The sequence below is a fragment of the Semicossyphus pulcher genome, unplaced genomic scaffold, assembly GCF_022749685.1.
Source record: "Semicossyphus pulcher isolate SPU_LCO1_2020_fin unplaced genomic scaffold, fSemPul1.0.p SCAF_13, whole genome shotgun sequence".
Lineage (NCBI taxonomy): Eukaryota > Metazoa > Chordata > Actinopteri > Labriformes > Labridae > Semicossyphus > Semicossyphus pulcher.
The window spans coordinates 24404722-24419757 of record NW_027211637.1 but is presented as its reverse complement, the minus strand read 5'-3'; the positions used below and the strand labels follow the sequence as shown (position 1 = coordinate 24419757).

The 15036-nt window shown below is 40.5% G+C and overlaps 3 protein-coding genes across 5 annotated transcripts; 1 reads left to right on the top strand and 2 right to left on the bottom strand.

The window, feature by feature from the left end:
* Window positions 1-562: 562 nt before the first annotated feature.
* On the bottom strand, window positions 563-5580 carry LOC138589546 (NEDD8-activating enzyme E1 catalytic subunit-like). 3 transcript variants are annotated; one of them, XM_069659885.1, is made up of 18 exons: window positions 5544-5577; window positions 5403-5441; window positions 4257-4380; window positions 4039-4119; window positions 3846-3928; window positions 3462-3542; window positions 3329-3372; window positions 3190-3254; window positions 2919-3074; window positions 2268-2370; window positions 2077-2187; window positions 1890-1943; window positions 1745-1781; window positions 1579-1660; window positions 1377-1477; window positions 1229-1292; window positions 1074-1128; window positions 563-969 (listed from the first exon to the last, which is right to left on the bottom strand). In XM_069659885.1, the coding sequence occupies exons 1-18, from the start codon at window positions 5561-5563 to the stop codon at window positions 881-883; spliced, it is 1389 nt and encodes a 462-aa protein (XP_069515986.1). In that variant the 5' UTR covers window positions 5564-5577; the 3' UTR covers window positions 563-880. The 3 variants fall into 3 exon arrangements, with proteins under 3 accessions (XP_069515986.1, XP_069515988.1, XP_069515987.1); XM_069659887.1 differs by having other exon boundaries at window positions 5379-5441; window positions 5544-5566; XM_069659886.1 differs by lacking the exon at window positions 5403-5441 and having other exon boundaries at window positions 5544-5580.
* Window positions 5581-6651: 1071 nt separating this feature from the next.
* LOC138590323 (PRA1 family protein 3-like) lies at window positions 6652-10735 on the top strand. The gene is made up of 3 exons (XM_069660938.1): window positions 6652-6870; window positions 7925-8142; window positions 9284-10735. Exons 1-3 carry the CDS (start codon window positions 6689-6691, stop codon window positions 9457-9459), a joined length of 576 nt encoding a protein of 191 aa, XP_069517039.1. The 5' UTR covers window positions 6652-6688; the 3' UTR covers window positions 9460-10735.
* Window positions 10736-11433: 698 nt separating this feature from the next.
* On the bottom strand, window positions 11434-14060 carry lmod3 (leiomodin 3 (fetal)). Its single transcript, XM_069659760.1, has 3 exons — window positions 13669-14060; window positions 11901-13508; window positions 11434-11743 (listed from the first exon to the last, which is right to left on the bottom strand). Exons 1-3 carry the CDS (start codon window positions 13954-13956, stop codon window positions 11696-11698), a joined length of 1944 nt encoding a protein of 647 aa, XP_069515861.1. The 5' UTR covers window positions 13957-14060; the 3' UTR covers window positions 11434-11695.
* Window positions 14061-15036: the final 976 nt, after the last annotated feature.

Sequence of the window (15036 nt, the reverse complement as noted above, 5' to 3'; positions counted from 1 at the left end):
AAGCTAAGTAGTTCATGTAATTTATTTATTAATTATATGCAGTAAGATATTCTGGTGCTAGTAAGCGAACAATTATTTCTGAACAGAACCAGGCTAGCTGTTTCCCCCTGCTTCTAGTCTTTATGCTAAGCTACGCTAACTGGCTGTGGACTGGCCTTGCTGTAGCTCTTTTATTTTACAGACAGATATGTAGGCCTAACTCTCAGCTTGAGAGCAAGGTGAGTAATTGCAACTATTTCCTAAAATGTTGGCACTTTTCTTTCATGACTGTCACACAAAACATTAATTTAGTACTTCAATAAGTAAAATGACAAATTAATAAGTATTATAAATTTGGAAAAGGTATTAATCTATTTCATTCCAGTTGGAAATATTGTACTTTCTACTACTTTTATCCACACTGAATAAGGCTAATAAAACAAGTCTCCTGTTTCAAAGTGTATATTTATGTAGTGGGTGTTAACCAGATTCTTTTGATAAACTTATTGTTAAAAATTGAAGTTGCCCCGTTGTTTTTGAGTTGATAAATATGACAAAGAATTAAAGATGCTTTCTCTACAACCATGATAGTAAAACTTTATTGGAGCACAGTGCACGTCATTATTTTCAAATTGATTGACAGGGAAATAGCTACAACATAAACTAACACGGGACAAATACACAAAGAAGTAAACAATGTTACTAATAGAAAAACAATGTTGTTAAATGAATACACATTTATATGACAACCAATCCTACCCCACATGTGAGACCTTAGTCATCTTATTTACATCATCGTATCAAATGTGCTACTGCAACATCACAATAACCTTGTGATGCAAGACCCAGTTTGTATTCAGACGCAGCCGATCTGACATCAGTGCTGTGTTGTGATGAATATTCAGGGGGTGAAATTGAGCTTGAAGAGGACCGTCTGGGGCGTGGTTACATCAGCCACGGCTAGTTCCTGTCCATCCGACAGGCCCAGCTCTGAATCAGAGGTGAAAACATGCAACAAGTGTGTAATCATAAATAACAACGGATACGGGTCACTTTGAACTGACTCGAAATATCAGAAAACCTCTTCCTCTTACCTTTTAAAGTCTTGCAGAGGTTTGGTCTGGTTCGCTCCTCAATGGATTTAACTGACTGTAATAAAATTGTACCCGCAGTTAAATGGAAGTGCATAATAAAAGGCGGATGACGAAGCACAATTAAGTTCTCACAAAGATTAAAGTCGTTAAATTACCTGCAAATACAGAGTCTTATTCTTCCCTTCCAGAGTTGTGGTGATAGCCGGGGATTTCATTTGTCTGCAAAACATTAACATTGTTTTTCAATTTTTTCCTTAAGAAGCATTTCAAAATGGTCAATTGTCCATTTCTGTCAATACTCACAGAGAGGCGTTCTCTGTGAGGTATTCCAAGACCTCCTGTAATTTGGCAGAAGGAGGGAACTGGAGATCCTGAGGCACCTGGCTGCATGCTGAACAGTTTTCCTGCCAATCAAAGTAGATACATAAAAAACTGGTAATTCTCTATGAGGAAAAGTGCATGGCAAATGGCAGTTATAGTTAGTGACAATAAGGGCACAACAAACCTTTCGTTCAGCTTCAAAAGTGTAGGTGTACAGTCCATCCACGTCATTAAACACCAGGTAATTATTTAAAGGAATATATGCACTGCAAAAGAAAACCTCTGTTATGTCATGTTCACTGGACAATAAGATGAAGATTGGGGTGAGAGATCGCAGACCTGCTCCTTACCTTGAAGCAATTTTGAAAACTTCCGTGGCACAGGCAGCTATGGAGAGCAGAGACAAAATTTAATCTCATGTATAGTGCTGAAAAAACATCCTAATTTCTGCTGCTGCTTTCTGAGTGAGGACCCAGTTTTAAAAGAGTTTCATACCAGCAATAACAGCATTTGTCGATGCCACAGCAGGAATGATCCTTTTTACAACTCCTGCGGTGCAGAAACAGTCCCAGGTTTAATATCAGAACACTCTCATAAACACTTGTGAAGGAGACAGCTATCAACTATTGTGAGTAACTAACTGATGTGCCACATTTTCACTGAGTTAAATTAACAGGCTCACCTTGAGTGAGTCTGTATGTCACTCCTGTAATGTTAAACTCTGCAGCTCTGTCTTGGGCTCTATCAAACACCCACTGGATGTGCTCTGGATTGTCTCCGTCAAGGCTGGTATCTAACGAGAGGAAGACCTACTTGTGAGCATTTATAGTGTGGAAGTACAAAAAAAAAAGGATGTGAATATTTTAAGCTTACCTCCAAATGGCTTTTCTTTGGGCCACTGTAGAATTCTGGCATATTCAATGCAGTGCTCTGGTAGCCGTGGCATTGACGCAATGGTGCACATAGGGAAATTAATCTGTGGATAGTAAAACTAAGGTCAAGCATAAATGCACTTAAAGAGCACTCGAAGAGAAGGACATTTTATGTTCAGCACTCTGAAGTTGTTAAAGACTGACAGCTATAATATCAAAACCATAAATTATGGCATGAAGTGTTTTTAAGAATAAGTGGAATCATCAAAGCTTTACGAATTTTTTTATTAATGCTCTGCTTTCTGCATGTTTTGGAAAGATCTTTCGTGCAAATAGACTGCAGTGCTGAATTTGCACTTAACAACTCTGAATGTGATACATCCACGAGGCTCTTTATCACTGCCTATTTTCACAACTTTTTTCAAAACAAACAGCTGTTGCTGCAGACGCAAATGTGATGCACCACCTCCTGTGCACCACAGATGCTTTCTCCCACTGAGAGCAAAGCTTAACCGCAGATGTGAACGCTTTCGCAAAAGTCAAGCTGTTGGTTTAGCATTCTGTTATGTTATTCACAACAAAAATGGCATTGACTCTATTTATATAAATCTTTAAAAAGAAACTGGAAGATACATTTCTGTCGGAAAGTCACCTGTGGCGGGTAAAGCTCCAATGTGCAGTCGATGCATGCAGTCATGCCGGGCAGAATGACACGAGCGTTTCCTTTAAAGCCCTCAGTGCCTCCATCGATGAGGGGGATGATGGAGCTGGGATCCAGGACTCCGTCTTCATAGCTCAGGAGGGATATCTAGAGAAGACAAAGTCTGTCACAACTTGGCACAGATTACACTGACACACACCTGATGCTAAGGAAAATCAGGCAAGGTCAAAACTGAAAAGTAAATGCGATTTCTCTTTCCTACCAGCATCCCGTTCATCCAGCGTCTGGCAATGATGGAGTCCAGTCCGCAGACGATGATGTGGAACTCTGAAAGACACGACAGTGTTAACCTCGGAGCTTCTTACCTGGTAAGCCATAAATCTTGCAAGGAAATTACTTACGCCTGTAAAAAGACTCATCAAAGTCTTGGATCTTTTTGAAGTGGCTGCATGGTATTAATAAGGAATGCAAATCATTGTCAATACTGCCACTGTCAATACTTTGATCTTTAAAAGCCATTGGTTTAAAGGATACGGAACAACTTTACATCCAGGGATGCGATTGTTGACAAAGTCCGCAGCCACTTCTGCCTTTGGTCGTCCAACATCTTTGGGCCTAAATAGATATATGAGGACGTATATGAGATGCTAAATGTAATCTGGTTTTTGTAGCAATAGCACAGTTTTCTACATGAAAATTCATGCCCCTGTGTTCAAAGACACAATGTTATGTTATCCCATATTTATTTTCAACTGAGGGCTGTCAAACTATTACATCATACAGTACATCAAATATCATAAGTATGTAGGGGAGAATCTCACACCCTGTCAGCACACATTTTTCACCATACACCGTACTTGAGAAATATAACACCACTTTTGAAAGGAGTACAAATACCTGTGAGACGGTGAGACATACCTGAAAAGAAACTGCCTGTTGAGGTTGGACAAATCAATTGTGTCCATGTCAACCACATGAATAAGGCGAAACCCAGACAGGGCCTGAACAAGATAACGAGACTGTAAAAATGTAGCCAATGATGCAACCAGTAAAGACAGTTTGTGTTAGGTCAGCTTACATTTGAGTGTGTACAATTAAAAACATGTCCTACCAAATCTTTGAGGAGTTCACATCCAAGTCCTCCTGCACCAATAACCAGAATCTTGCATGTTTCCAACAAGAACTGTAGAGACTGCGATGAAAGAAACACCACCATATTTATAGAACAAAAGGAGTGTACTATATAGAGAGTATAACTACAGTTTTATCACTGATTCATCTGAAAATAATTATTTCTGTTTCCAGCAAAGTGCATATACTGTATGTCACCTCAGTGCTTGGCTCAAAGTCAGGATGGGTAAACGGGCCCGGTCTCTCCAAAAACTTCCTCACATGATTCCACCGGCCGTCCCAGTCGCAACCACCGTCCCTGTGTCCTCCATCTACAGCCATTCTGGAAAAACAACAAACCAAGATACACTGAACTTGTAAAATAACTAAGCTCACCATAACAATGCCATGTGTCCCTGATTTAATGTATTTTTAATTTTCCAAAGGAGAAACTTCTTGAAAGTTGAGTGAAGAAGGCAGTTAAATGAAGCAGCTGGCCATATTTTGGATGTTATCTTCTGTGCAAAATAAAATATCATTTAAACTAGCCTACAAAATGCTAATGATCACCAAATTATTGTAACCCAGAAATCTGAAAATTACTACTTAGTTATTTTTTTGACTATTACGTATATTTTTTCTCACCTTTTATTAAAAAATAACCAGAAGAAACATTTTAAGGGGGAAAATCAATATTCCAATAAAAATCTACTAACTTATACCCATGCACTTGTTAGCCACAGTATAAAAATGCTTTGTATTGATGGGTCACAGGGGGAAAGATCTATGAAGAACTGTAAGAGATGTGGGTAACTGTCAGTTTAGTCAGGAACTTAAACATATATGTTGAACCCCACATCCATGCAAACAGCAAATTGTGCAATACATGCCCTGTCAGACATCAGGCAACTTTGTGTCTAGAGTTATTTCATCAGTATCATTTGTATATTTTTCAGCTGCAAGTTCCTCCTCCATTTGCACTTGGTGCACTGCATTGTGGGACATTACTGGGCAGCATACTCTTAAATGACGTGCTCAATGGAATGCATTGCTAAAACTACAGCACCTGCTTAAGGTAAGTATGACGTTTGGAAGAGGTACACAACTATCGTGTTGGTCATTTAAGACTGGATTTATCTTGCAAGATACAGGACTGGTGCAGTGGAGGGTCTTTTTTATTGTGTTTAACACTGTGAATGGATACTTTGGTGTAGATAATGAATTGTATACATAGCTAACTGGGTTATGAAGGCTTTGCGTTGCTTAAATGTTCATTTTCATGTCTCCTGGCCCAGCAGTCGCTGCTCACAGTGCAACGCAAACCTGCTGCCAGTCAGAGACCTTTATTTAGCATTCGTCACTAACTTCTCAGTCAGGTCCTCTATTCGCCTTCTTTTCTTCTCCCTGGAAGAAGAAAATAAAACGGCGTTCAGGCATGCCAGATTTACAACAACAGGCGAGAGCTTTACTACGGCAAATTAGGAATTTTCGTCCATTTAGACTTACGGCTCCTCGGCATCCGCCATACTTTCACGGTCCCATGTCCTCGATTGTGACTGATGTGTTTCCGGGTGTCAAAGCTGCGCACAGCAGCGCATGGGAACAAAACAGACAAAATATGTTGTTTTCTGCCTTCAAAAATATCATTGTCCCTAACCAAATCACACGGTATGTTAGAATTGTTTTGTATAACAATTTTACTGTGTAATTAGATCCAGCAATCTGTTCAAAACCTGAAGGTGTCATAATGAGATTATATAGCCTAATAAATAATAATAGTAATAATAATAATTTTATTTGTATAGCACTTTTCAATACAGGTAACAAAGTGCTTCAGACAATTAAAGCAGACAGACAAATAAAATTAATGTTTTAAAAAAAAAACTGACGGCGCAAGTCTGATATCCCGGAGCAGGTTGTTCCAAAGTCTGGTGTCTCTGACAACAAAAGCTCTGTCACTTTTTGTTTTCAGCCTAGACCTTGGAATGGCCAGCAAAGCATTACCAGAGGATCTCAGACTGCATACTGGCTGAGAGGGGGATAAAAGGTCAGAAATATAGGGAGGGGCTAGCCCGTGTCTGGTCTTAAACTTGATTAAAAGAATCTTAAAATCACTCCTAAAATCAACAGGCAGCCAGTGTAGGGTGGCTTGAAGCTAGGTGTAATACGGGCATTTTTTTGTACAAGTTGTCTGTAGGTGGTGAATCGACTTGATATGAAAATGAAACACAGTTAAGCATTGTATGACAGCAATTTTAAATCAGACATTGGAGGGCATTGTGTGACATACTGCTTCATACATTGCAAGGTACTTTTCACACAGTACTTATAGTATGAAAGTGTTTTTAAAACAAACTTAAACTGTATTTACATATCATCATTTTAATTTTTTAATATGCTCTTCTGTGGGTAGATGTTTTTGTTTTACATCTTATTGTATTAATTTCAATATACACATGCTCCTGCGTATTCTAACGCAAGTCTAATTCAAGCACTACTTCGAGGATAAACTCTCGTGAGATTTTTGGCGAGATTACAGCTTCTCGTTTGACTCCCCTCCTCCACGTTCTGACGGCGATCAGCTGACCTGTCAAAATATTACGCAGCGCGTGCGGTGGGTATGTTTGTGTTTGTGTGTACACGTTGAAGTCATGGCAGCCAAGATGGAGCTCGCACCCCTCAGACCGTTGGATGATTTCTTCCCCGGAACGGACCGGTTCGCCAAACCTGAGTTCGGGGATTTGACAAAGTGGAACAACAGAGTGATCAGTAACTTACTGTACTACCAGACCAATTATTTCGCCGTGGCTGTGGTGGTTTTCCTCATTGTAGGGTAAGTCCTGTTAGCATGCTAACGCAGGAAGGCTAGCATCTCTGGCGCTGTGTTTAATTAGCCTGCATACCTTTCATCCACACCCATCATGACCAAACAGGCTATTTCTGTAACTTATAGAATTGTTGTGCAAACCTTTAAGGCACGTCACAGTTAACTTATTTCTAGCCTTTAACGTGGCCTGGCTTGGCCTAAAAGCAGTTACACATTTGCTTTACAAATACCTTCGTCACCAGTTGAAACTGTTAGGAAGATAACGCTGTAGCTAGCTTAAAACGTGTGCACGTTTAAACAGAAACGGTTAACCCCAGGTCCTCTTAATTTAAAATAAATGTTACTTATCGAGATGTGTGTTTGTTAGAATCAATGATACTGCATTGTATCAGTAGCTCATACAGTCACATATCACTGCTACTAGTTGGCTTTTATTTTGAATACATGAAGCTGGTTTGATAGTTTTCTTTGAATAGAGGATGATGTAGTGGAAATAATGAGGCCTTACTGTGGGCACATGCCCTCAAGTGGTTTACATCAGCTGGCCAGGATGTAAGCAGTTGTTCTTATCACCAGCAGGCTGTGCTATTTTTTGTTAAATAAAATGCATACACCTTATTGAGTACATTTATGTTCATTCATTCAACCTTTATTTAAATCTCGAGATATAATTGAGGGCATGCCCTCATTTTCAGTGATGTAGAGAATACAACAAAACATAATCAACATGCACAAATAGAATAAACACAAAAAGGATGGCAACAACAGATTTAAAAACAGTCACACACAAAGGCAGAGTAGTTTGTTATCATTGTTTTAAATTGGCCCAGAGGTACAAATGTGTTTTAGTGTATATTGCAGTGTGAACGCAGCAGAGAAGCTATAAGCAGTTGTTCAAAATACAGTGTTTGCCTGTAGGACATTGAGCATCAGCCAATTACCCAAACATGTTGAATATTGACTGTGAGACCGGTTTAATAAGGAGTTGACATATGGCAGCATGTTGCCAATTAAGGCTTTATAAATATATTTATAAGTAATTTTCATGTTTACTTTTCAGGTTCCTGAACCCATTTGGCATGTTTCTGGGAGGCCTTGTAGTGACTCTGGTCTTCATGGGTTCAGTGTGGGCAGGAGAGAACAAAGCCTTTGTCAAGAACTTCAAAAAGAGGAACCCCACTCTGTTTGTCATCGGGGTCATGGTCACCAGTTACTTTCTGCTGTCGCTGTGCGGCGGCGTCATGGTCTTCATCTTTGGAATCACCTTCCCTTTGCTGTGTAAGTCTCGTATGTTTGGTTACAGACTAATTCTAAATCTATAAATAATCTAACCTACGAAATAGCAGGTCGGTTGGGAATTTCAGAAGCAGCTGTTGCCTTTTACTAAAGGGTAGAGTTTGCATCTGCTGCATGGAGATGGTTTAGTTGTTACCCCATGAATTATTGAAGATTCAAGCTTAACTTTATTCGTTTTAAATAATGAGTTTCTCTGAACTCTTTCCTCCAGAAGCATGACCTGTATCCTGTATCACATTATAGAATATGGGAAAATTTTACTGAGTCATTTTGGTTTCCTTTTGTTTCCTCCAAAAAGTTACACAAGATTTCTTCATGAGGAAAAACAAATTGGTTCTATAGTTTACATCAGCTTTTTTCAATGTTGTTTAACAACACTTTAATAAACCGATGTGACAATCACATTTTTGCTCTCTAGGAACTACTTAAGCTTAATTCTAGCCTTCAGGGGCTTGGTGTTTTGCGTACTCTGACTTGAATTTTATCTCACGTTCCCATCAGTATGTTGGCCAATATGACAGTAGGGAAAACTGGGCATTGTGAGTCACACAGAAATTCATAACTGAGGTTTTTCTGTTGGTGAACAAGTTTTTCCCCTGCACACTCTCATCCTGACTCACTGAAGGGCTTTTACAGCATTACTGAAACGTATTCACTCATGACACAGATAGCAAAATAAACTCGCATAGAGAGCGATACAGTAGCTCAGAAGTATTGTTTTGGATTTTCTTTGAGCTCTCTAAATACTTTCAGACTTTCAGAGTCAGACCGTCAGCGGAGTGGTTTAGATAATTGATGGGTGGGATCGTTAGAGCAAATGTTGCCGCTCTAACATTATGGCAGATAGATGAGACACTTTGATGGCTTCCCAGGAGGCCTGCCCACTGCTGCCTGTGTTGACGGGTTGCTATGGGTGGTTGATTTGGCCAGAACTACATTTACTGTCTGATGTCATGCATTCAGTATCCGCCTGTCATGGGAATAAAAGACACGCTGATCCTTACGCCTGCTTTATATCCGCGATCCAGCAGTATCACATTTTGTTTTCCTTTTTTCCAAGATGTACTTATTTATATTCCCATTGCAAAAACATATAAACAACTATCTGTTGTATTCCCTGTAGTAATTCTGATCCATGCCTCGCTGAGACTGCGCAACATGAAGAACAGACTGGAGAACAAGATTGAGGGCGTCGGGCTGAAGAAGACCCCCATGGGCATCATCATGGACCTCCTGGATCAGCAGGAGGAGAGAATGAACAAGATTCAGGATTTCATTGAGAGCAAACTGAAGGAATAAAGCTCTAACTAAAGGTGTGCCAAGGGAAATTAGTGTCATGAAGTATGGATTAAAATTGCCATAGCATCATCCCATGTGTCAAGTTTGAATCCCCTCTGCACATGTAAGGTTACTGGTGTAAGCATTCCCCTTCTTTTTATCCATTTCTGTTTCCTTATTCTCTTATTCTTTTGTGTTAGTTTACACTGTCTAGAGTATACAGAAAGATAAGAACATAATTATAAGTTTTGCACAATCACAGAGTGGATTGGATGTTGAAAGGCAATGGGCACTTAAGTCTACCAAAGGTTTGAGCATTCCTGTGTGTGCAAAAATCATCCAAAAATCTTTTCCCTCGTCAACAACGCACTTTGTTCCACATGGAAACTGAGTATGTATTTCACCAAAACACAAATGCTGTTATGAGATACCAATTGTATTGCTCTTAAAAAGACATAAGATCCTCTCAGTTTGCTACCTCAAAACAAGCATGCTTGATTTTGTTCTCATGGAGTAAACACACATTATTATTAAGATAGAGACCCCAACACCCAGTGAACTGCTTATAAAACAGCAATAACTCCATTGTGTCACTCCAGGAGCTGTAGGAGATACTGATCTGAGAGCATTTTTCACATTGTGGGAACATTGTTACGTGGCCTGCCTGATATTACCGGAGTATAAATATTCCTATTCTCAAAAGATTTGCGCGTACAGCTCCTGACCATACAGGCTGGCCTGAGTGTACCCCCTCTGATCACAGCTATGCAAAATAGAAAAATGAATGGCAAGTGCAGCTTTATTGTTTGGATATTATGTCATGGTATGTACATGCTTGTTGTTGTTTTTGGTGTGTTGTTATTTTAATAATATAGCATGCAGAAATGTATGAAATATCTGCAGTAAATCATTTTGGCCATGAGACAAAATTATTAATAAATTAATCAACTTTGATTCCTCATTGTTACCTCTTCATTTAAATGTACGCGACTAGAGCCAGGTGTTTCCCATCCTATTTTCACAATCTCTACTGGGATCTTAATTAAGAATCTTCATGAAATCTAAAGTTGCTCATCCTGACTGTAAAAGCAGCTGTTTGTGTTTGATTTTCACACATGCACATTGACTGCAGTTTGTGCAGGCTACCTTCGTAAATGGCAGCAAGATTGTGTTATATGGATGCTATATATTATATCACCTATGTTGCGTGTGACTTTCCATTCTTGAAAAGTGATGATTGAATACAGAACTTGAAGTAAAACATGGCTGCATAGAAATAAACATAACCTGATTTATGTTCCAGTGTTTACAAGTCTTGGTGTCAATATATAGATGTTTTTAATTTTCATACAATTTAAGTTGTTTTTGTCGTATTTGGGTCAAATACTCCTGTGGAAACAAAGAAGTACTGAAACGGCTTACTTAGAACACTGCTTACTGTTGTAATGGATATCGTACACACAGTTATTTGACTGTCTATCTATCTGACTAACTATCAACAAGGCATCAACTTAACAGGATTGTGAATCATATCTCCTTTTTAAAGCTCCTGTGAGGAGTTTTTCACTGGTTATGAAACAGACTGAAATTAATTCTGATACCTGTATATGAGCTACAAAAGCAAACCAGACCATCAGTGACAAGATTGATTATTTCTATATGGTAATTTTCAATGCCTGAAACTGCTGGCGGGGGGATAGGTGTCAGACGAGGCGATTAACTGCACGCTGCCTTTGTTTACATTTTCCAGGGTTAAAAAAATGTAAAGTGAGTGATACATGTGACTGTTAAAGAAAGCAGGATGAGTTGTTTAAAAACCACAACTTAAGAATGTAGAGGACAAAATCAGCAAAGAGATAAGAGGTACAGCTTTGTCAACAGGGGGCGCCAAAATCAACACAAACAGGAAGTTCCTCACATGAGCTTTAAATGACCTCACCTAATTAAAAAAATATTTGATCTTTCAAGAATCATATCTAGAAGTAACAGGGAGTAACTGTAATGATTTAGTTTGGGTTCATTAAGTTTGACACTGATCGTATGGAAGTAGTTTGCTCTAAAAGCATTAATCTAACGTGCAATAAAACACATCTGTGGAGTGGAAGAACAACCAGCCAATATTTTAATGTGTAAGGACAGTATAGTTCACTCTTATTATGCACAGTGCATTTAAATCATTTCGGAGTGACTAAAACTACATCTGTGTAAAACAAACATACACTATGATGACGAAATCAAATAGCTAAAGTTGAAGCCCTCAGAGGAGACTCGTTTCACTTGATTCCAGGACTTTAGGGAGCGGCACCTGCAGGCAGAGACAAAGGAGAGAATCGAGGATGACTTATAGTGACTGTATGAGAATACATTCATATGTAATCAGTTTGTATTGAATGAAAAATCCTACTCCCAAGAACAGGACCACAATTTGTTTGATCCCCCAGGACCAGTTGTTGGATACTCACTGATTTGAGATAAGCCACGTTGCTCTTCTTGATCTCACTTAGGAGCTGATCCCTGGGTGTGAGGTCGACCTTTGGTGGCTGTCGTCTGCGAGGGACGGGCTTCAAAGTCTTAATCACGTCAGTCAGGTTTGCCCTTTCGTCCGCCATCTCTCCACTGCCCTCATCCTTCACTTTGGGAGTCTTCCTCAGTTTGAAACTTGCCCTCTCCGGTCTCGAGTTATCTCTCGGGTCCAGGTCCAGAAAAGGGTCGCGTTTCTTGGGTGTCCTCTTCAGCTGGACGTCCCTTAATGGGTTTGCTGGTTCAGCACTGCGTTGTTCTGGCGTGCTTTTGTGCTTGAGCTGCTTCTTCTTCGGCTCTGGTTGTTCTGTTTGGTTGTGTGTTTGAGGAAGAGCGCTTAGGTCTGTTGATGGTGGGACGAGTCCATGCTGCTGCAAGACTTCTAGAGGAGGTATGTAACCAAGCATCTCGAGCAAACCAGGTGGCAGGTTCAGACTGTTCTCATACATCTGCATCATCTCCCTCTGCTCCTTCACCTGCTGCTGCTTCTGATCCTCCTTCCTCAGCTGCCTCTGGCGGTCCAGATTCCTGGTTAGAATGTTGGTCACCACCATCCTGGGCCCCGGCAGCTCAAAGTGGTAGCCCATCTTCAGGAGCGTGTTGTTGGCCTTGAGAAGTCTTGAGATCTCCATCTCCGAGTGATGACCCAGCATGTGCCTCTGGTTGTGAAAGCGCAGCTCTGTCAGCGTCTCGTTGAATTGGAGGCAGCGGATGATGGCGACGATTCCCTTTCCGGTGATGAAGTTGGACTCGATATTCAAAGTGGTGATGCTGCGGTTCTCTCGCAACATGTTGGCCACGTTGAAAGCTATGTTTTCGTCAACGCCAGTGTTGGCTATGCTGAAGGTTTTCACGTGCTTGTTCTTCTTCAAGCCGTTGACGTAGTCTAAGAGCATCTCTTTGGGAATGTTTTCGATGTTGTTGAGGTTTACCTCGGTGACTGAGGGGTTGTTCTTGCGAATTTTGTCAAGCGTCGAGTCCAGGTTCGTCTCGTTTCCTGAAGGTCTTGATGTCATTTTTATGTTATTGAAGGCGAGCTTTGGAATATTTAATTTGTTAATCTTTCTCTCTTCTTTCTGCGGGAGCTTATCGTTGGTTTCATTTGTCTCTGGCTCCTCGTGAGCCTCTTTGGGAGCCAAAGAGTCTGTAGTTTTAATTTCCTCTTCCTGTTTAACCTGTGATGTGTTTTGTTCTGGAGCTAAGCTCGCACTTTCCTTTGTGTCTGCGAGAGCCTCATCATTATCTGTTTTGTTTTCTGGTACTTTTTCTGTGTTGTCGTCTGGAGGATCTACTTGTTTGTCTTTGTTTTCATGTTCGTCTTTGTTTGCTGGTGACTTTTCGTCTTTCTCATCCAGCGTTTCGTCGTTATCAGCGCTCTCTTCAACCTCTTCAACAATTTCCTCAATGATCTCCTCTATAATTTCCTCTCCGTCTGCCCCATCTGCGGCTTCTTCCTCAATGACTTCCTCTATCACTTCATACACTTCATACTCCCCATCGTCTGTCTTTTCTTCTTTTTCTTTGTTTTCAGCTTCCTCCCTCAAAGTTTTCTGATGAAATCAACAAATCAAACCGAGGTTAGAAGTGTGCCAGTCCAACCATTGTTTTATTTATTTTTCCCAGCCTTTGACATTTAACAATTTAGGGTTTGTAGTTTCAACGGTTAAATGCTCTAAATTGATCGGTGATTAATCTTTATAGATCTCTTACCTCGCTGGGCAGCAGAGTAACAGGCACTCTCTCCTCTTCAAGCATACGTTTGGACTCTTTCTCCCAGTAGAGGTAATCAACCAGCGATCTGTGGTCGAACGACCCCGTGGGAGGCTTCTCCGTCTGGTCCTTCTGTCTCTGTCCGACCGGTACTCTCTCATCTGGGGCGATAATAACATCCATCTCACTCTGGAGCTCTTGCAGCTCCTCAGGTGAAAGCATAGCAAGGATTTCATCCTCATCAATGTCCTCCTCATTGAGATCCTCAAGGTCTCTATCATCCGACATATTTGCTGTTTGGCTTTTTCCTTCTTCTGATATCAAAAGGAAAAAAGACTTCTGTCCAGTCTACGACTCCTGACAGAGCGAACTGGGGAGCCTCTTGCTTTGACTTCAGCTACACACTGTTTGCTGCTGCCTCATGTGGAGTCTAAATTTAAACCCTGTGAACTGCATGGAAGATATTTTAGGGGGCTAGCAGGAGATGCTAGCATTCTTCTTTCAGCCCCTGCTCCCAGCTGGCATGGCTGTCAGGATCCTTTGGGATGACAGTTGCTTCAGGCAAAGGAAAGGGTAGGACTGACAGCAGCAGGTGGACCGTGTTCACAGGGATGGTGGGGGGTGGAGTAAAGATCTGTACTGCACATTGAGCTCCTCCCAGTCTGCCAGAGCCTTCCGGAAGACATAGGTGTTACACAACAACGATAAACATTACATCAAGCCAGAAGAGGTAAAATGCCCTCAGGAGAAGCGATACCACCAGTTCTGTGTGTGACTTTTATTTTATTAGTCAGTTTTAAACATGGCTAGCAGGATTTTCTTGCTCCCGTGATTATTCATGTTTTATTTACATAAGAAATAAGATCTCACAGGAACAGTTTGGTACACAGTCGTATTTGCTTACCTTTGGGAAGAGCCAGGCAAGGTGTTAGGCTATTTTCATGTCTTTATGCTAAGCTAAGCTAAATGACTGCCAAATGTGGGAAGTAATCGAGTCAGGTATCGGTTCTTTACTTGAGTATTTATTTTTGCTTTTAATTACCCCCCAATTTCAAGACGAATATCTGCACTTTCTACTCCTCACATTTTGAAACCAGAATTGGCTTCTCACTTGGGTTTAACGCATTCGAGGAGAAATAGCAATTATTTTTTACATTACATCATTGTGTGTTGCCTTCCCAAGATCAAGACTGATTTCACATAAACGAGTGAGACAATGGAAGATTCCTTGGTGCATCCATCGTTGCTTATCACACACTACAGATGTAACAAGATGCACTGTAAGACATTCCCCATCGAGCGGATTTCCACATTGGAAGAAATTCTTTAAACTAAAGCAGCTGTGCTTCGACTTGAGAAGTGGTTGCA